The sequence below is a fragment of the Cricetulus griseus genome, chromosome 10 (assembly GCF_003668045.3).
Source record: "Cricetulus griseus strain 17A/GY chromosome 10, alternate assembly CriGri-PICRH-1.0, whole genome shotgun sequence".
Classification (NCBI taxonomy): Eukaryota; Metazoa; Chordata; class Mammalia; order Rodentia; family Cricetidae; genus Cricetulus; species Cricetulus griseus.
Genome location: NC_048603.1, coordinates 13,822,921 through 13,840,736, shown reverse-complemented (window position 1 = coordinate 13,840,736; position 17,816 = coordinate 13,822,921). Strand labels below are relative to the sequence as shown.

The window sequence follows — 17,816 nt, the reverse complement described above, 5'->3', positions numbered from 1 at the left end:
TGACTTATGCCAGGCAGGTGCCCACTGAGCTACGCACCCAACGCCGTAGAATATGTTCCTAAGCCATAGGACCAATTTATCTTTCAAGTAGAAACACTGCCTGTTGAACAATAAATATGTATCAGAAGCAGTGCTTTTTGCCTTGTAGAGTTTTTTCCTAATAGTAGACAGATCCGATAAAGTTCTTCTGGTTCATTCTGGATGCTCCTATTTCTACTCTCCTTAACAAAAACCTTTTCTTCCTGACAGATCATAAAATGTTTCTATATGAAGAGCTGGTCTAAGGGTCCACACAGAATTGTAGACAGCTATTAAGGGCACACTCTCTATTAAGTTTGTTATCAGAGGGAAAACATCAAATTTATGAATTCTGTGCAATTTTGGATTCTGTTTTCACATTGCTGAGGTGAAAACTCAGGGCCTCTATAATGACCAACCAAGTGCTGTAAAGTCAGGGACATCTCTCAGCTCCACACTGTGTGTAGTTTTAATTGTCATAATTTATGATTAATTCCATAATATATTGCTAGTCAGTTGCCAGTTAACTATGTTTCCCTCTGAAACGTCATAAGAAAAATATAGTCAAAAATTAAGCTTTGGTGTCTGGGGAGACGCCTTTACTGGGTAAACAATGCTTGCTACATGGGCATGAGGACCTGAGTTTGGATTCCCTAGCATGTTTCTGTGAGCCAGTAACCCCAGTGCTGAGGTGTCTGAGACAGGGGAATCCCTGAGGCTCCTTGGACAGACAACTTAGCCAAATAACAGTGAGCTCCGGGTTTAATGAAGAGACTTTCTCTCAGGGAAGATGGCAGAGAGCAATGGAGGAAGACACCTGGTGACCTTCTCTGGCCCCTGCCTGTACATGCACACATACTCACATAGAAACTAAGCTTCATCTAGTCTACTATTCAGACATCTTTCTTTCCTCAGGCAGGATCTACAGTGATCTCACTAACAACGCCATTCAAGTACAAAATAGGAACAGCAGTAAAATAAAAATCTTACCAAGTTTTCATTGACAATCCCATCACTGGCTGCGAAGAAAGCTAACACATGGGAGATGAAATGCTTCTCGTCTGACTTAAGCTTGTTCCAGTGAGGGAGGTCCTTGGATAAGTCAACCTACAATAAAAACACTCCAACTGTTTTCCACTCGAAGAGTTTAGAAAACTTTCACTTTAAACTTAAGAAAAGCTACATCAGAAAGAAAAAAAAAAACATTTTTAAAAAATCACAAAAATCAAAATACAATAAATATTATGTTAATAATAATGTGATGTACTCAAACATTTACCTAATTAGTAATTATAACTGCTCTTGACGCCTGGGAGGAAGTGGATAAGTACATGAAAACAGTATATATGCTTATTTGTTAACGGGAGAAAGTTTATAGATATGTGTGAAAGTGTGTGCACGTGTGTACGTATGTGTACATGAATATTTTACAACACTATGATCTATCTATACCTTAAACACATCCAGTAAAATCTGTTTAAACAAACAAAACAATCCTAGCACATTCAAGGAAGCAGGAAGGGAGAGAAGGAAGGAGAGAAGGGAAGGGCGTTTGTGAAAGAATCTGCTTTGGGGCTAATTTAGGTAGCCAGGTTACATTTTTAAAATATTAAAATTAATAAAGCTAGTAACATAGCACCAAGTGAATGAGTGAACCAAAAGGAAAGAGAAAGTAAAAACTATTCAAGTATATAAAATAGATAAACTAATGCCTTAGCAGCCATTTGTTTTATACAATATACTATCATATGAGATTCAGTACCTGCTAATCATAGCCTCTCTGCTACAGCCAGCTACTCTTCTTGACTAAGAAGTCATCATGGCTAGGTGTTGGTGGTGCACGCCTTTAATCCTAGCACTCGGGAGGCAGAGGCAGGTGAACTGTGAGTTCGAGGCCAGCCTGGTCTCCAGAGCGAGTGCCAGGATAGGCTCCAAAGCTACACAGAGAAACCCTGTCTCAAAAAAAAAAAAAAAAAAAAAGAAGTCATCATGTCAGGAATAACCTGGGTTTTAAGCAGTTGACAGGTATGACTTTGTGGTGACTTGAATAGGTATGGCTCCCAAAGACTTATGTGCTTGAATGCTTGGCCCATAGGGAGTGGCACTATTAGGAGGTGTGGCTTTGTTGGAATACGAATGGCCTTGTTGGAAGTGTGTCACTGGGGGGTGGGCTTTGAGTTCTTACATGCTCAAGCTACACCCAGTGTAGTTAGCAGTTCACTTCCTGTTGCCTGCAGATTAACATGTAGAATTCTCAGTTCCCTCTCCAGCACCATGTCTGCCTGCACACTGCCAAATCCCACCATGATGATAATGAACTAAACCTCGGACTGTAAGCCGGCCCAGATAAGTGTTTTCCTTTATAAGAGTTGCTGTGGTCAAACATAGAAGAAGAGAAATAGGATAATTTAAGTTAGCAAAGCTGGCTAGAAACAAGCCAGGCTAAGGCCAGGCATACATAATTAAGAATAAGTGTCTGTGTATTTATTTGGGAGCTGGGTGGCAGGCCCCCAATAAAAGTGGGGAAAAAAAAACTAAGCCAGGCGTCTAGAATATAAATACCTTTGGAAATGCTTATTAAAATTATCCTTTGGAACTAAGAGAGTGATCCAAACTTTCTAAGTGCTCCTTCAATGTACCTTACTGTGTTAGCTGGCTCTTGCTGCTAGAATAAGTCACTATAGACCGGATGGCTTAAAAACATTTACTTTTCAAACTTTTGGAAGTGCAAGTCCAAGATCTGGGTATGTGCTAGCTAAGTTTATGTCCAACTGACACAGAGTCATTTTGGAAGAGGGAGGCTTGATTGAGAATGACACAGATGATGGAGGCCTGGCCTGTGAAGTTGCAGAGCAAGTGTGAGCGTCCCTTAAAGACTCCTGGGGCACTGTATGTTGTTGTACTGAATGAAGAGCCTGTGGTTCTGCTCCGCTGGGGATGAAGAGTCAGATGTGATTAACAAGAGGCCTGAACCACCAAGGAGAAACCTTTGTTTTACTGGGATGATTGGTGCCGTGATTAAGAAGAAACCAGCATCAGAGGACCCTATGTCTGTAAATGTTTCCTTGGCATCAGCACACAGAACCTGTGGTCCTGCTGGGACCAAGGCTGCATCACACACTGGCAGCCAAACCGGGTGGTACACAAGTCACCCAGGTGATGCTGGTTAAAGGTATGAGGACCCTCAAGAGCAGCTGTAGCTTGGCACGGTGTGGCAGGGCTAGAGTCCCTCCAAAGGCCAGGTGCTGCCATCAGTGAAGGTGTGGCCTCAGTTACAGCTGAAGCCCCAGGATCAAGGGGTCATACAAAGAAATGGAGCCTGGCACCACCTGGCAAATTTGCAAGAGAACCCAGAAAAGGTCTACTGGTGAAGGTGCAGCCCAGGTACAGCAACAAGCCTGTGCTTAGATGCTAGTACAACTACCAAGGACAGGAGAGGCTGTGGGGTGGAGCAAGCCTGAGCAAGCAAGGAGACAGATCTGTGTGTGGCAGAGTGTGGAACAGAAGCAAGCCTGAGCTTAAATGGCCAGCACTGAACTTTTTACTTTTTACTTGGACTTTGATTTCACTTTAATTTGGTTGTGACTATGCCCTTGTTCTTCCCTCTTGGAGGAAGAAAGTATTTAACTTTTTTTTTTTAATAGAAGAGACTTAATTGTTAAAAGATTTCAAAGTTTTGGAGAGGCTTTGGAGTTTCAGAGAGAATTTGGATATTTTAGAGAAACTATGGATATTTTAGAGACTTTGGATATTAAAAAGTGACTAACCCTTTAAAGTGTTTGAATTCCTAAAGACTATGAGACTTTTACAAGTTGGAATGTTTTATATTGTAATCCGATTATTAATGTGAAGTCTTGGGGAAGAACAAGAAACGAATGGTTATTGGTGTAATAGTGATGTGTTTGTGTCAAGCTGGCAAGGGGTGGTTTGTGCTGGCTAGTTTTATGTCAACTTAACGTGCACCCCCCAACCCCCCACCCCCATATACCAGGTTGGCCTGTGGGTGAGCCTGTAGAGTTTTTTCTTAATTGATGATTGTTGTTGGAGGCCCAGCTCACTAGGGGCGTTTCCACCCCTAGGCTCCTGGTCCTAGGTGCTATAAGAAAGCAGGCTTAGCAGTGAAGAGTGAGCCGGCGAGCAGCCAGGTTCCAGCCTTGAGTGCCTACCCTGACTTCCCAGGGTGATGGGCTACAAGCTGTAAGACGAAATAAACCCTTTCCTTCCTAAGTTGCTTTTGGTCATGGTGTTTTATCACAGCAATGGAAACCCAATCTAAGGCAGGATTGGGGTAGCAGTATGTCCAGATTTTTTTTTTTTTAATGTGCATGGATGTTTTGTCCGCATGTGTGTTCCTGTGCTGTGTACATGCTGGGTGCCCGCAGAGGCTGGAAGACAGTGTTAGATTCCCTGGAACTGGAGTTAGAGATAATTTTGAGCCACCGAGTGGGTGCTGGGAATCAAACTTGAGTCCTCCGGAGGAGCAGCTGGTGCTCTTAACTCCTGGGTCATCTCTCCAGCCCCTGTGGTGAACTTTTTGAAGAAGCTATTTAGATGGGCACCTTCTTGCCATAAGCTCATAGGGCAAAGAGAAAGCTTCCTTCTCCTATTTCTTTTTATGAAGGCATTCATCCCACTCATGTAGTTTGGGGAAGATGAAACACTTAACGCACAGCTCTTATGTTGTCTTACAAAAGCCTCTAGATTTGTTTCATGATGATGGGACAAACATTGGTAACATATAACTGTCCTTTGTCAAACTCTGCTGGGTTTGCTTTTCTTTTCATTATTCTAAGAGTTTCAATCTCCCGGACCTTTGAAAACAAAGGTTGATATTCTCATCTTAACCACTGAGTCCTTTCCTAAAACTCTTCTAGCACTCAACATGTGTCAGACACTCGGCTAAGTTCAGAAAAATACAATAGGAAGAGGCGGGAAAACAGGTATCTTCACTTTATAAAATAGATTAGCAAACTGTCAAGTTCCATTCTATTATCAGCTCAACTCGGGTTAACTCAGGGTTGTCTTTCTTGTCTCCATACACTATATACCTGATATTAAGTTTAATACTGCAATATGTCTAGTCCTAAATATTAAATTTTCCTCGTCAAACACCGAGCTTTAAAATGCCGTATAAATTTTACTTATATTGTTACATAGTAAGTAAACATAAAATTTCCTGTCTAGTTTTATCTTATATGAGCTCATCCTGAATTTTAGCATCTAAATATTGATTGCAGACTTGCTGCCACAGTTTCAGATCCCTGCTGTTCCCCAGAGGCCTGTGTGTTAAAGCAAAGTTTGGTTGGTTCCCTGCGGCAGCACTGTTACAATACATAACTCTGATTTTCTTTTGTCGTAGTACAGAAAGCTGATTATCAGAATTGCCTGATTGGCTTTCAGAAAATCTCCAAGCTTGTCTTCTGAGTCAGGGCCTAATATTTGGGAATTAAATTCAACCACTGATTTAAAAACTGAAATTTAAAGTTAATTAACTTTTTTAACATCATTTGTTTGATACGTGGGACTAAAAATATCTTTGACTTCCTTTCAAAACATGTGTTTGAACCTTCCTGCAAAATCCATATCAACCTATGTGTTCTAATTTTTTAAATCAGTATTTTTTTGATCAGACATTTATTACAGTTTCTAAAAGAAACAATTAATTTCCAATTACTTTCAGAAGCCCAAATATCACAAACCCCTTTTTTCAAATATGACAAACAAAAGGACTAACTGTGTGTTCTACTTGTTCTCTGAACCATATCTCACAAAAGCTTTCTAAAGCCACAGGCAGACAGGAAGCCAGGTGACTTACTATAAAAACACTGGGTGTTTGTTTCAGTTGGGTGTTTTGCTCTATATGTCAACCACACACAATATATAGCAATGCTGACAGTAAAACCAAGATAATGTTAGTATCTGAATAGTATAAAAGCAATTGCAGACATTGGTGTCTTTAAATATTTCCCCACTCTTTGTATGAAATCGTAGCTTTCATTTATTTAGTGTTCATCAAATGTCAAATATGATATCATAACTACCTCACTGATGATCACAACAGGCCAATGTGTCACATACTATTAGCGTAACTTAGCAGAGAGAGGCAAAGCTGCTTCCACAGACAGGGTGTGACAGAGTAGGGTCTGCACTGAGGCCTGGCCTCAGACCCTGCATTCTCCACAGGGTGTTGTTTCCATTGATATATTTGGTCTGTTTCCAAAACCATTTATTTATTTACTCTGTATGAGAGAGAATGTGCGTGTGTGTGTGTGTGTGTGTGTGTGAGAGAGAGAGAGAGAGAGAGAGAGAGAGAGAGAGAGAGAGAGAGAGAGAAGTGGGGAGGGGGTAAGAGATCATGTGTGTGCTATAGCACACATGTAGCCATCAGAGGAAGATTCAGGCGGTAGTCCACTCCTTCCACTGTGGGTTCTGGGAATCAAACTCGAGCCATCAGGCTTGTTCAGAAAGTGCTTCTGTCCAGTGAGCCATCTTTCTAGCCCAGATCTGGTCTCTTGACCGTGGGGCCTACATATCTAAAGACATTTATTCACACAGACATAGCTATCCAAACATGGAGATACTTATATGGATACATATACAGAGTGGGGTATTGGGGGCTTTCATAAACAATAAGAAATAATTAAATAGTAAAGACAACAACTATCTGTGTGTTTAGTTACTGCATACAGCAGTCATTTGCATGACTAATTGTCCTCATTAAACCAGCAAGTGTTGAACTCACTTTGAAGGCGGGAAAGTGACACTGACAGTAAGTGACCAATGGCTGCCCTGCTACAGCTGCTGAGGAAGGCAGAGCTATTCTTCAGCGGGATGGTGAAGCTGTTCACACCACAGCAACTTTGTTCCACCAGATCCTCCTCTCAAGCTAGTGCAGGGTCCTTAAGGCTTCTACCCTTCGATTTCTGTTGCTTGTTTTTCTGACACAGGGTTTCTCTGTGTAGCCCTGGCTGTCCTAGAACTCACAGGCTGGCCTGGAACTTGGAGATTCGCTGTCTCTGCCTCCTGAGTGCTGGGATGAAGGGTGTGAGCCACCACTACAGGGCTCCCCCCCCCCCCGGTTTTCCTAGACAGGATTTCTCTGTGGCTTTGGAGGCTGTCCTGGAACTCGCTCTGTACACCAGGCTGGTCTTGAACTCAACAGATCCGCCTGCCTCTGCCTCTGCCTCCTGAGTTCTGGGACTAAAGGTGTGAGCCACCAACTCCCAGAGATAGATGATAGATAGATAGATAGATAGATAGATAGATAGATAGATAGATAGATTTTTTTTTAAACTGCAGCTGCAGTTTTGTTTGTTCTGCTGACCATAAGTTCAAAGTGGTGTTAGGACTGGTGAAATGGCTCAGCAGGTACGGGTGTTTGCTGCCAAAGGCTCAGCCTGGTGCCATCAGTTCAATTCCACAAACGTGTGCACACACAAATAAATGAGTAACTACAAAAACAGATGAGCAAGCAAAAAACCCAGGACTGGTCTTATTTCGTCATAGCCAACTAAGAATCTATTCAAAAATTTAAAATGTGGGTGGGCCGGCTGCAGGGATAGATAGCTCATTGGCTAAGATCATTTGCTGCTGTTACAAAGGACTCTGGTTCGGTTCTCAGCACTCACATGAGAGTTCACACCCACTGTGATCCAAAATCTCTGCTGCTCTCTGGTGTGCACACATACATGCAGGCAGACACGCATATGCATAGACTAAAAAACAATAAATCTTAAGAAGTGGGAAATGGTCTACAATGTATTAGATGTAAAGGCAGAAGAATCTTGACTATGGACTTAACAGACCTTGTCTCAGAAACAAAAGCAAAAATCTGGCCAAACAAGACACCACTTCCTCGGACCAAAAAAACGGATTTACAGACACTAATCTGATTACCTTCAGCTTCAGTTAATTAATAATCCTATTTATTATCAGTGAGAACTAATAATCTGTACTGAATCTGAGCCATCTCTTAGTTAGCGTTTCTTATGAGTAAGAATATTTCAATATTCTGTAAGGCAGGAAGCGACCCCCACAGGCCATGGGTGCCGTGCGGGCGACATACCTCCTCTGCTGTCCAGAAAGATGCCTGCGCTTGTTTGTACATTTTCCAGATGTCAGGGTACTGGATCGGAAAGATGACAAACCGGCGGGAACTCTTTCTTAGGAGGGGCTCTTCACTTGACTTCACCACACTTTCCTTTGTATCTGAAGACAACTGCTTTAAAAAACAAAAACAAAGTATACTTTTTTTTAATGTGGAAAGTTCTCTCAGACTCAAGCCTAAATGTAGTTCTGGGGGGGGGGGGATTTGGGAGGCAGCACAGGTTGGGGAAGCAGTGGGTGCACAGAACACTCTCAGTTATCCGACCACTGGGTAACTTCATCCAAAAAGATTGTTCTAATTGCTGGGGGGTGATGATGGCGCACGCCTTTAATCCCAGTACTTGGCAGAGGCAGGCGGATCTCTGTGAGTTCCAAGGCCAGCCTGGTCTACAGATTGAGTTCCAGAACAGACAGATCTACAGAGAAGCCCTGTCTCAAAAAAAAGAAAAAAGAAAAGAGTGTTCTGATTATCAAAAATCTTTTAAGCTGCACCAAGTGCTGAGTCGCCACTCGAATTATTGTAGTTATTGCTACTCTAAGCGTAGTCGTAGTACAATGCTAAACCAACAAACTGTAACAGTGGGAAAATTACTGCTTTTGAACGAAATCTCCCTTCCGCACCACTCCACAATGATGACTAAGGTGAATGATACACTGTTACAAGGCTATATTTCTAATGTTTTTTTTCTGTTCTTAGCTGAAAACTCCGACAATGTTATCTCCTTTACCCATGTTTCTTACCATTCCCATATACCACTGTTATTCAATTACTCTTTGTAGTACAGAGTTGTTTTCACTGGTGTGGACATGTTAACATCCTTGCTCTCAGCCAGGTTAGCAGTTGTCACACTCCTATCAAAGGACTGTTACAAAGAGCTAACAATGTTCTTAATGATCTCAAATGCTGTATTCTTTCCAAATTATTTTGTTATTACTGATTATTGAGATGCTTCTGATTAGCTTTTTAAAGGTTTTAAAGAGTGAGTTTCACCTAGGCATGCTGGCACATACCTGAAATCCCAACACTCAGGACTTGGCAGAGACAGGAGGATTGCTAATTCAAGGCCAGCCTGGCTACAGTGAGACTCTGAGGAGGGAGAGACAGAGATACATACTCAAATATATTAGTTAGAACTGAGGCCAAGCTAAAAAGGCAGAGGTCTAGAGTAAACAGGTGTGTGTGTGTGTGTGTATGTTTGTGTATGAGTGTATGTATATGTTTGAGTGTGTGTGTGTGAGTGTATGTGTGCGAGTGTGTATGTGTGTGAGTGTATGTGTGTGTGTGTGTGAGTGTGTGCAAGTGTGTGTATGTGTGTGTTTGAGAGTGTTTGTGTATGTGTATGTGTGTGCAAGTGTGTGTGTGTGTGTGTGTGTGTGTGTGTGTTAGGAGACCAGAAGTCACTGCCAGGTGTCTTCCTCTATTGCTCTCCACTGAACCCCAACTCACTGATTGGCTGGACTGGCTGGTCTAGTGACGAAGCTGTCTCTGTATGTCTACCTCCAATGCTAGGGTATCAACGCCAGGATTTTAGATGGCTGTTGGGAATCTGAACTTACTCAGCAGGCACTTTACCAAATGAACTATCTTCCTAACTCAATCAACGAGGACTTTGAATCCATGTGGCCCATATTGCTCGTTTAATTCTTCTAGAAAGAAACTGATTGCACTTTGATACAATTCGGCATTTTTCCCTATGCTCTGTATTATATGACTGAGGTATCTGTTTAGGACTAGAAATCTCTACCATCACTGCATCTGCTAGATGGGGCACTCTGAAACTTGGGGAGGAAAACAAAGCAGTAACTTTGGGCACCAAGCACTGTGATCTTGGAGTTTTTACATGCTAGTAAATAACTGGTCAGTCTCAGGATTCGTGGCCTTTTTGAAGACCATTGCCTCTAAACTGGAATGTAAGTGGCAACTGTATATACTTTCTTCCTGTTCCACCCTGATAAAAAGTGTAACTTAACACGGGCATAGCGGGATGCGTGGATGTCAATAGCATTAGTTCATGAAGGATTAAAAAAAGCTACATCAGGAAGAGATTACTAAAAATTTTGTCATGTGAAGAGAAGAGGGTTAACTAACATAAACCTCTGAACTGGATCAGAGTTGAAAAATTTCATAATGCATATTTTAATACAATTTTAAGAGGTTTGTGCAAGACTCTCCATGGTGCCTGTGGTAAGAAACCATAGTTTAGAATATTCTTATTGCTGTTTGCTATCTTTTTTTTTTTTAAGGTGTGTCTCTCTGTGTAATCCAGACTAGCCTCAAAGTTTTGATTCTCCATCTCGGCCTCCTGTGTGCTGGGAGTATAGCTGTGTGGTCATCTGTAACAACCCACTTTGATTGAGCTTCCCAAAGCTTTCCATGTGAGTTTTCATTACAGTGTTTCTCTTCACACTCATAGCTTAGGATGATAGATTTGGAACTGAAGAATCTGACGCTAGTTAGGTGCAACTCGGTGAAGAGAAGTGGGTGGGTGCGGGAAAGCAGTCTGCCACTGGCCATACCCAGTCTAAAGCCCAGGACTATCTGTGCATCTAAACAGGGGAGGGAGGGAGGGAGGAGGGAGGGAGGGAGGGAGGGAGGGAGGGGGTGCAGAGAGAGAGGGAGAGAGAGGGAGAGAGAGGGAGAGATTCTATAAAAGACCCAGGATCTGTCAATCAGTCTAAGGGGAAAGTAATTTTATGGGCAAAGGTTTTCAAAGATGCGGTAGCACACACAAGCTCATATTCTCATTTCCCACCTGCTGACATTCATTGTGGGGTGCATTATGGAATGACTCCTATCAAGGCTGTCTGAACAGGAATTAACAAGCATATAGAGGTGGCACCCGAAAAACAGATAGTCCATGTATAGAAACTAATCGGGGTTGGAGGGGTGGGGGGGTGTACGCCTTAATCCCAGCACTCGGGACGCAGAGGCAGATGCAGAGGCAGGTGGATCTCTGTTGAGTTCGAGGCCAGCATGGTCTACAGAGTGAGCTCCAGGACAGCCAGAGCTACATAAAGAAACCCAGTCTTGAACAACAAACAAACAAACAAACAAACAAACAACAAAAGGAAGGAATGAAGGAAGGAAGGAAGGAAGGAAGGAAGGAAGGAAGGAAGGAAGGAAGAAGAAAAGCAACCAGATTTTGGTAACAATAAACACGAAATTTCATAAGTGAACATGAGAACATGAGGTCATAAACTAAGATGTGAAAACTGGAATTTAAAAAGCGTGGCTTTGTTAGCACCTTGCTGGTAGGTCTTGCTTTTTTGTGGGAATTGAGAGCCTGAGGCACCTTATGTAGAATTAGCTCAGGGAAGTCACAACCCATCATTAACTTAATGAAAGACAGATTTGGCAGGGGCACACAGGACTGGACGGCAGGACACGGCCGGCCGTAGCTGCTCGGGGGTGAAGGGGTAAGAGAGAGCCTGAAGCAAAGCTGGGCAGTAGGCAATCCCTGGCAAGAGTCCACCACTTCTGCCCAATCCGTGCTTTTAGTTCCCTCAGTCAAGGTTCCCAATGGCCGCCCACGGTGACCTACTCTGACCCCACGGGCATGCCTCCAGCTCTGGTCCTGTACCCCACCACTTCCGCGAGGCTGCCTGCGGTGTCTCCGCCACTCACGTGCCGCAGACTTTGTAAGGTACCCTTGTTGTCAGCAACATTTCTGCAGCTGAGGAACCCTGGCCGGGGTTAACAGCTTGGCTCTATGGAGAGACTCAGAAATCTCTTTTAGGGTTTTCCGGCCAGAGCTTCCTAATCTTGGAGGTTCTGAGGAGCTGAGGAAGGCCGCGGGGCCCCTTTCTCTGTAGATTCCCACACCAGATCTCCATATATATAACATGAGGAGACCCGGAACCTCATCTACCCGCCCTGCACAAGTGCAGGCTGCGGGCTCAGCAGCTTAGATTTTTACAAACTACCACAGGTGATGCGGGTACAGACAGCCCACGCGGCCCTGCCAGAACCAGAGAAACAACGCTCTTCAGTAAACACCCCTGCGTCTCTAAAGCTTTTGGACTCACAGGGATTCACTCCACTCAGGCTAACATTCTCTTCTGTCTTTGTGAATCAATAATAATAATAATAATAATAATAATAATAATAATGTTAACTTCCAGATGTTAAACAGGAATGGTTCCTGGTGTCAGTGGCAAACCAGAGAGGAATCTGAAATTTCACCTGAGCGGAGAAACTGGCAGTACTCAGGACTTTTGTTTCAAGGAGAAAAAAGAGGGAAAAAAAAAAAAAAAGATTAAGGGAGAGTCACGATTTACCGCTAAATGTTTGCAAAATAAAAAAACCAAACGTAGGGTCTACACCTCTGTAAGCATGACTGACTGTGGGCTGAGACTTTCATGTCCCTCCCGAGGGGCCGCAGTATGAAATTCCAGACGCCAGCCACACCGGGGAAACTGTGTGTGAGGCACCTCACTCATCTTGCAGATGGCTTAGGCTGTTTGTCCTCCCTTCACCCCCAAAACAGCGGGGCGCTGGGAGCTACACGGTAACGACTTACTCTCCCGTCTAGTCCGCGGTTAATCTGCGTCTCTCCGCGGGCCCGGGGGCCACGGGGCTGAGCGAGCTCACTTCAGGTTCACTGGGCGCCGTGGCGCTCTGCATAAAGCCGGTCGGTCGGTCGGTCGGTCGGTCGGCTCCCCGCGGGCGGGCGAGCGGGCGAGGGAGGCGAGGGAGCCCGGGCCACACGGGCCTCGCCGCCTGACGCGCTTCCCTCGCGAGGCTGTCCCGCCCCTCCCCCGCCCGTGCCTCCTCAGCCTTTTAAACGGGGTGACTGGCGTGGATCCGCCTCAGCCCTGTCCTTCCTCAGGGTTTCACACAGGGGAGGCCGCAGCGCCGGGGCTGCCCGAGCAGCCAGTCAGTCACCTGAGAGTCGTCCTGGGCTCGCCCTCGACAGAGTGTGAGCACGGCGAGGGCCGACGCCCCCGACTCCCCGACGCCAGCCTGCCGCGCGGGCGCGTCCTCCCGGCCTGCACTGGGCTTCTGACGGCCCGACGGGGAGGCGGCTGCACAGCGGCGGCCCAGGGACTCGCAGGTTCCTGCAGCAACTGCAACCCCCAGAGCGAGCGGGCGAGCCGGCCGGCGAGCAAGAGAGCGGGCGAGCAGGCGAGCGGGCGAGCGGGCGGGCGACCCCGACCCTGGGGTGGAGGATGAAGCGACTCAACGTTTACCTCATCCTCCTCCGGCCGGGCCGCTTCCGGCCTTTCCGGGTCGCCCATCGCGCAGACTCTCGCCAGAGTTCCCACAGCTGAGGGTCTGAGGGCTGCGAGCCAGCGGCGAGCGCGACCGGACCCGGGGAATGTGGGGGGGGGGGCGGCTCGTCCGCACTTGCGCGACCTGCGGGGCTCCGCCCAGGCCCGCTTCTCTCCCTCAGAGCGAGAGAGCGCCAGATCCGCCCCTCAGCCGGCCCCGCCCCGCGCCTCAGAGAGAGACCCGCCCTTAGCCGGCCCCGCCCCGCGCCTCAAGAGACCCGACCCCCTTAGCCGGCCCGCCCCGCGCCTCAGAGTGAGACCGCCCCTTAGCCGCCTCCCGCGCCTCAGAGTGAGACCCGCCCCTTAGCCGGCCCGCCCCGCGCCCAGAGAGAGACCCGCCCTTAGCCGGCCGCCCCGCGCCTCAGAGAGACCCGCCCCTTAGCCGGCCCCGCCCCGCGCCTCAGAGAGAGACCCGCCCTTAGCCGGCCCGCCCCGCGCTTCAGAGTGAGATCCGCCCCCTCAGAGAGGAGACCGCCCGGCGCTCAGAGTGAGACCCGCCCTCAGCCGGCCCCGCCCCGCGCCTCAGAGAGACCCGCCCCCTCAGCCGGCCCGCCCCGCCTCAGAGTGAGACCCACCCCCTCAGAGAGAGACCCGCCCCCTCAGCCGGCCCCGCCCCGCGCCTCAGAGAGAGACCCGCCCCCTCAGCCCTCCCGCTTCTCCTCACAGAGCCCGGCTCACCGGCACCTGCCCCAGCGAGCGCCCTGCAGGCCTCTTCCTGATTGGTCCGCCCGTCCTTGGCGTCGCAGGGCCCCGCCCCTGGCGCTCCCGCGGACTCTGTGGTCCGCCCTCTGAGCGAGCGAGCGGTGGAGCCCCGTCGGCTCGCCCTCGCCCTCGCCCTCGCCCTCGCGGGCCGGCCACACGGTAGGCAGGTGGCCCTGGGCGAGCGGCTCACCCGGGGAAGGGTGCGGAGGGCGGCGCCGGGGGTGGCGGGGGCGGGCGGAAGCTGCGCCCGGAGCTGTTTCAGCGGCCGGACTGGGCGAGCCAGGCCTCTCAGCGCTCTCCACACGGCGGCGGCGGCTCGTGCGGCCACTGTGAATCGGTTCGGCCGAGGTCGCCGCGGGGTCAATACCCGCGTGGACGCCGCGACGCTCCGCGACCACGGCCCACGTGACCGGGCACGCAGCACGCGTGAGTCACCGACGCGGTGCTCTCGCGACAGGAAGTAAGGTTGTTCACCGAGGACCGGCGGGATGGGGCAGTGGTGGAGGGAGCGCCTGCCTCCCTACTGTGTGCAAGGCCCTGGGTTCAACCCGGCAAACGCACGGAAGGGCTGACCAAGTGAGTACACGGGGTGGAGGCGGAGGCGCGGAGTGCCGCGTCGGACCCCTGCGGCCCCCGCACTGTGGCTGTGGCGCTCGAACCGCGGTCCCCGCGTGGGCTGCGTGGCGAGATCCCGTCTCACACCAACAAAGCCACGAGAAGTGTGGCTTTTTTTTGTTGTTGTTGCTTTTTCAGTAGATCCTGAAGGAGCCTCGCTGACTGACTTCAGCAGCCGGCCCCGCTTTGCGGTCGTAGCCACCTGAGTGAAACATGATAGCGAGGGGTAGACATTTTGCTTTCAGTGGGGAGCTGCCCTTAACCCTCTCTTAAGACGGGGTGACCGAATGCGGAGGGAAAACTTGACCCGCATTAAACCCTGCGGGGAAACTGGTGAGTTCCGGGCCGTGAAGACACGTGAGGAGAGTTCAGACGCAGACAGGCGAGCGCTCTGAAATGAATGTTGACCGTGCTGGCCCACGCTCGTTCTCGCACTCCAACTGTCGGGCCGTGGAGGTGAGCGATCCCGAGGGACCGACCCTCCGTGCTCAGAGCACAGACTCGAGAACTCTGCCCACGGTGCTCCCCTGCGCTGCGTTGGCCTCTCTCTCACAACCTGACTGACAGCTCTCTGTGCAGTTGCAGTGTCTTCGGGTTTCAGAGCAGCCTGTGGCCTTTTCGCAGGTCAGACGGCACCCCCTCCGGTGCCTGAAATGACCTGGGTTTGACCCACAATAAAGTAGACTATTTTACAGTTGGTGTCTGTGTGCGTGTGAGCGCAGGTGCCTGAGGAGTGCTGATGCCCTCCTGCAGCCGGGGTTAGCCACCCGGAGGGAGGCAATGTCTGTATCTGAGGGTGGTGTAGGGGGCTCTGCTCAAGAGTCCGACACACACCGCCTGCTGACTTTCCACCAGTACTCAGCCCCTGAAGACACAGCCGAAGGCCAAGACACGCGCAGTGGTCAGAAATCTGTACAAGACAGTAGTTTACTCCTCTAGTGTCGTGGCTCCTCTTCCTCCCTGGTCTTGAGCCTTCAGCCCATGGAGATGAAGACGCACAATGTAACTTTCTTGGAGTGGCGGCAGACATCCACATAGATGGCAGAAACGATACACACCAGCCCGAGCTAACACACACACACACACACACACACACACACACACACACACACACACACGCACGCACCAGCCCGAGCTAACACACACACACACACGCACGCACGCACGCACGCACGCACGCACGCACTCGCGCAGTACCAAGTTCTGGTTCCCTCATGTAATAGCTGTGTGAGGTGCTTACGAATGGATACCAGTTAATTCACTGTGGAGACCAAGAAGCCAAGAATGGTGGTTTACTTAGGAGGCGGAGACAGGAAGGGCAGAAGCTCAGGACCAGCCTGCGATACATAATGAGACCCTGTCTCTAAAAACAGTATTTGGGGAAGGAGGAAATGAAATGATAGATTGCATGGAACCAAATTGCAGCAGTTTTTTAATTGGAGATGAATCCTTGGCAATACACATAACTCACAAAATACTTCCATACAAAACATATAAACATGTAAGACTTTCATTCCTTAACTAGGTGGTGCATGCCTCTTAGGTTGCATCATGGAACTGCCCAAACATTTTTTCATTAGAATGAAAATTCTTGACTCCTTTATTAGATGCTTCCAAAATAATTGCACATAATAGTCTTTCCTTGCAGCTTCACAGAAGTGGTACCAGGTCTAAGAGCATACATGTACAGGTGACTCTGACCCTTTCACATACTACCTTGATTCACGGGCTTTCCCTCTGAAAACCAGACAGACTACCCCACGATTCCCATCTGCACAATCAACATCATGGAGACAATGCAAACATCTACCACCAGCTCAAATAGCCAGCCAGTCACTTCAAAACACAGAAAAGAAGTCCCCTGTAAACAATTCCCTAGGTGCAGAAAATTGACAAACAACAAACTCTTGGAAGTATATGGAGTTAGTGTTGAGAAAAACCTGCAATGGGGAGGAGGGTTGCACAAATGGAGGTGTACAGGCTTGAGTCACGTGGAATAGACTGTGTGGGGTAATGCAAACTTGGAATGAACCAAAGGAAGAATGGGTTAATACGTGTTTCCAACGTCTTCCCAGGGCTGGGGAGACACTCAGAAGTTAAGAGCACCAGCTGCTCCTTCTAGGTTCAATTCCCAGCACCCACATGACAGCTAACAACCTTCTGTAACTCTAGCTCCAAGGGGCCTAGCACTGTCTTCTGGGCTCTGTGGACACTGCATACATGCAGGCCAAACACCCATGTGCACCACATTCTTTGTAAAGGACATCTTTTCAAGATGCCTTCATCAGTGAGTATCTGAGGAAGACATTCCGTAAGTAGTATGACTACACGCTTAAAAACATGGGGGACTAGGCAATCGTCAATGGCTCTAGCAACCGACACTTGGTAGGCAGCAAAGTTGGGTTCTAAGCGTGGATAGATTTATATTCTCTGTTGTGGCTGACTACCTCAGAGCCATAGTGAACAGAGCATTGGCACCAAGTGAACCAGCAATCAGTAATGCAGGCTGAAGAACCCTTTCCCACACAGACATTGCAGGCACTGGCACATCCAGGGTAAACACAGAAAGAACAAAGGATAACAGTCCTCAGTTAAAACTGGCAAAAATTCAGTTCATTAATTTTAAAATGTTGGGCAATCGAGATGGCTCAGCAGGTAAAGGAGCTACAGTGCAATGCTGGTGACCTGAGTTTGATCCCTGGAAGCCACCTAAAGGCAGGAGAACTAACTCCAGAGTTGTCCTCAGACCTCTGCGTCTGTGGATTTTGGTTACAGAACAAGGTTTCACGTGTGTACTTATGAACTACAAGCATGTACGTGACTACACTCATACTCCTACACTATCTACTAAACAGTCATCACCACCGTCTTTCAGAGTCTAGAAAATGTTTTCGTGAAATAGTTCTACTGAAGCAAATGTTAACTGACTCTGAATTGTGTAAACATGGAAGCATGTCAACCACATTAATGTTCAAATATTACAGACCAGCTTGTCATTACAAAATGTTTCTACATTAAACAGCTTGTGTGGATTTCTGAATGTCCGTTACCTTCCCCCCGTTCTAAGTTTTGCTACTTCTACTTACCATGAAGCAGAAATCTAG

General features: G+C 47.7%; 1 protein-coding gene and 1 long non-coding RNA gene across 8 annotated transcripts in view; one reads left to right on the top strand and one right to left on the bottom strand.

Moving 5' to 3' along the window:
- The window catches only part of Rrm2b (ribonucleotide reductase regulatory TP53 inducible subunit M2B), a 49,300-nt gene extending 35,814 nt beyond the window's left edge, over nucleotides 1-13,486 (bottom strand). For 3 of the 6 annotated variants that reach the window (XR_004771264.1, XM_027431381.2, XM_027431383.2), the window contains exons 1-3: nucleotides 13,315-13,486; nucleotides 8,084-8,239; nucleotides 1,009-1,125 (exon numbers count right to left, since the gene is read on the bottom strand). Coding sequence is in view for 5 of the 6 variants with exons in the window: in XM_027431381.2 (XP_027287182.1) it covers nucleotides 1,009-1,125; nucleotides 8,084-8,239; nucleotides 13,315-13,362 (321 nt within the window). In the remaining variant the exon portion in view is untranslated. Of the gene's footprint in view, nucleotides 1-1,008; nucleotides 1,126-8,083; nucleotides 8,240-12,644; nucleotides 12,927-13,314 lie in introns of those variants that run through there. The other 3 variants (XM_027431384.2, XM_027431386.2, XM_027431385.2) reach the window with 3 other exon arrangements.
- Nucleotides 13,487-14,074: 588 nt separating this feature from the next.
- On the top strand, nucleotides 14,075-15,406 carry LOC113837398. Of its 2 annotated transcripts, none has more exons than XR_003487974.2 (2): nucleotides 14,075-14,673; nucleotides 14,851-15,406. It is a non-coding gene; the product is annotated as an uncharacterized LOC113837398 (long non-coding RNA). The 2 variants fall into 2 exon arrangements; XR_004771318.1 differs by having other exon boundaries at nucleotides 14,078-14,673; nucleotides 14,854-15,406.
- Nucleotides 15,407-17,816: the final 2,410 nt, after the last annotated feature.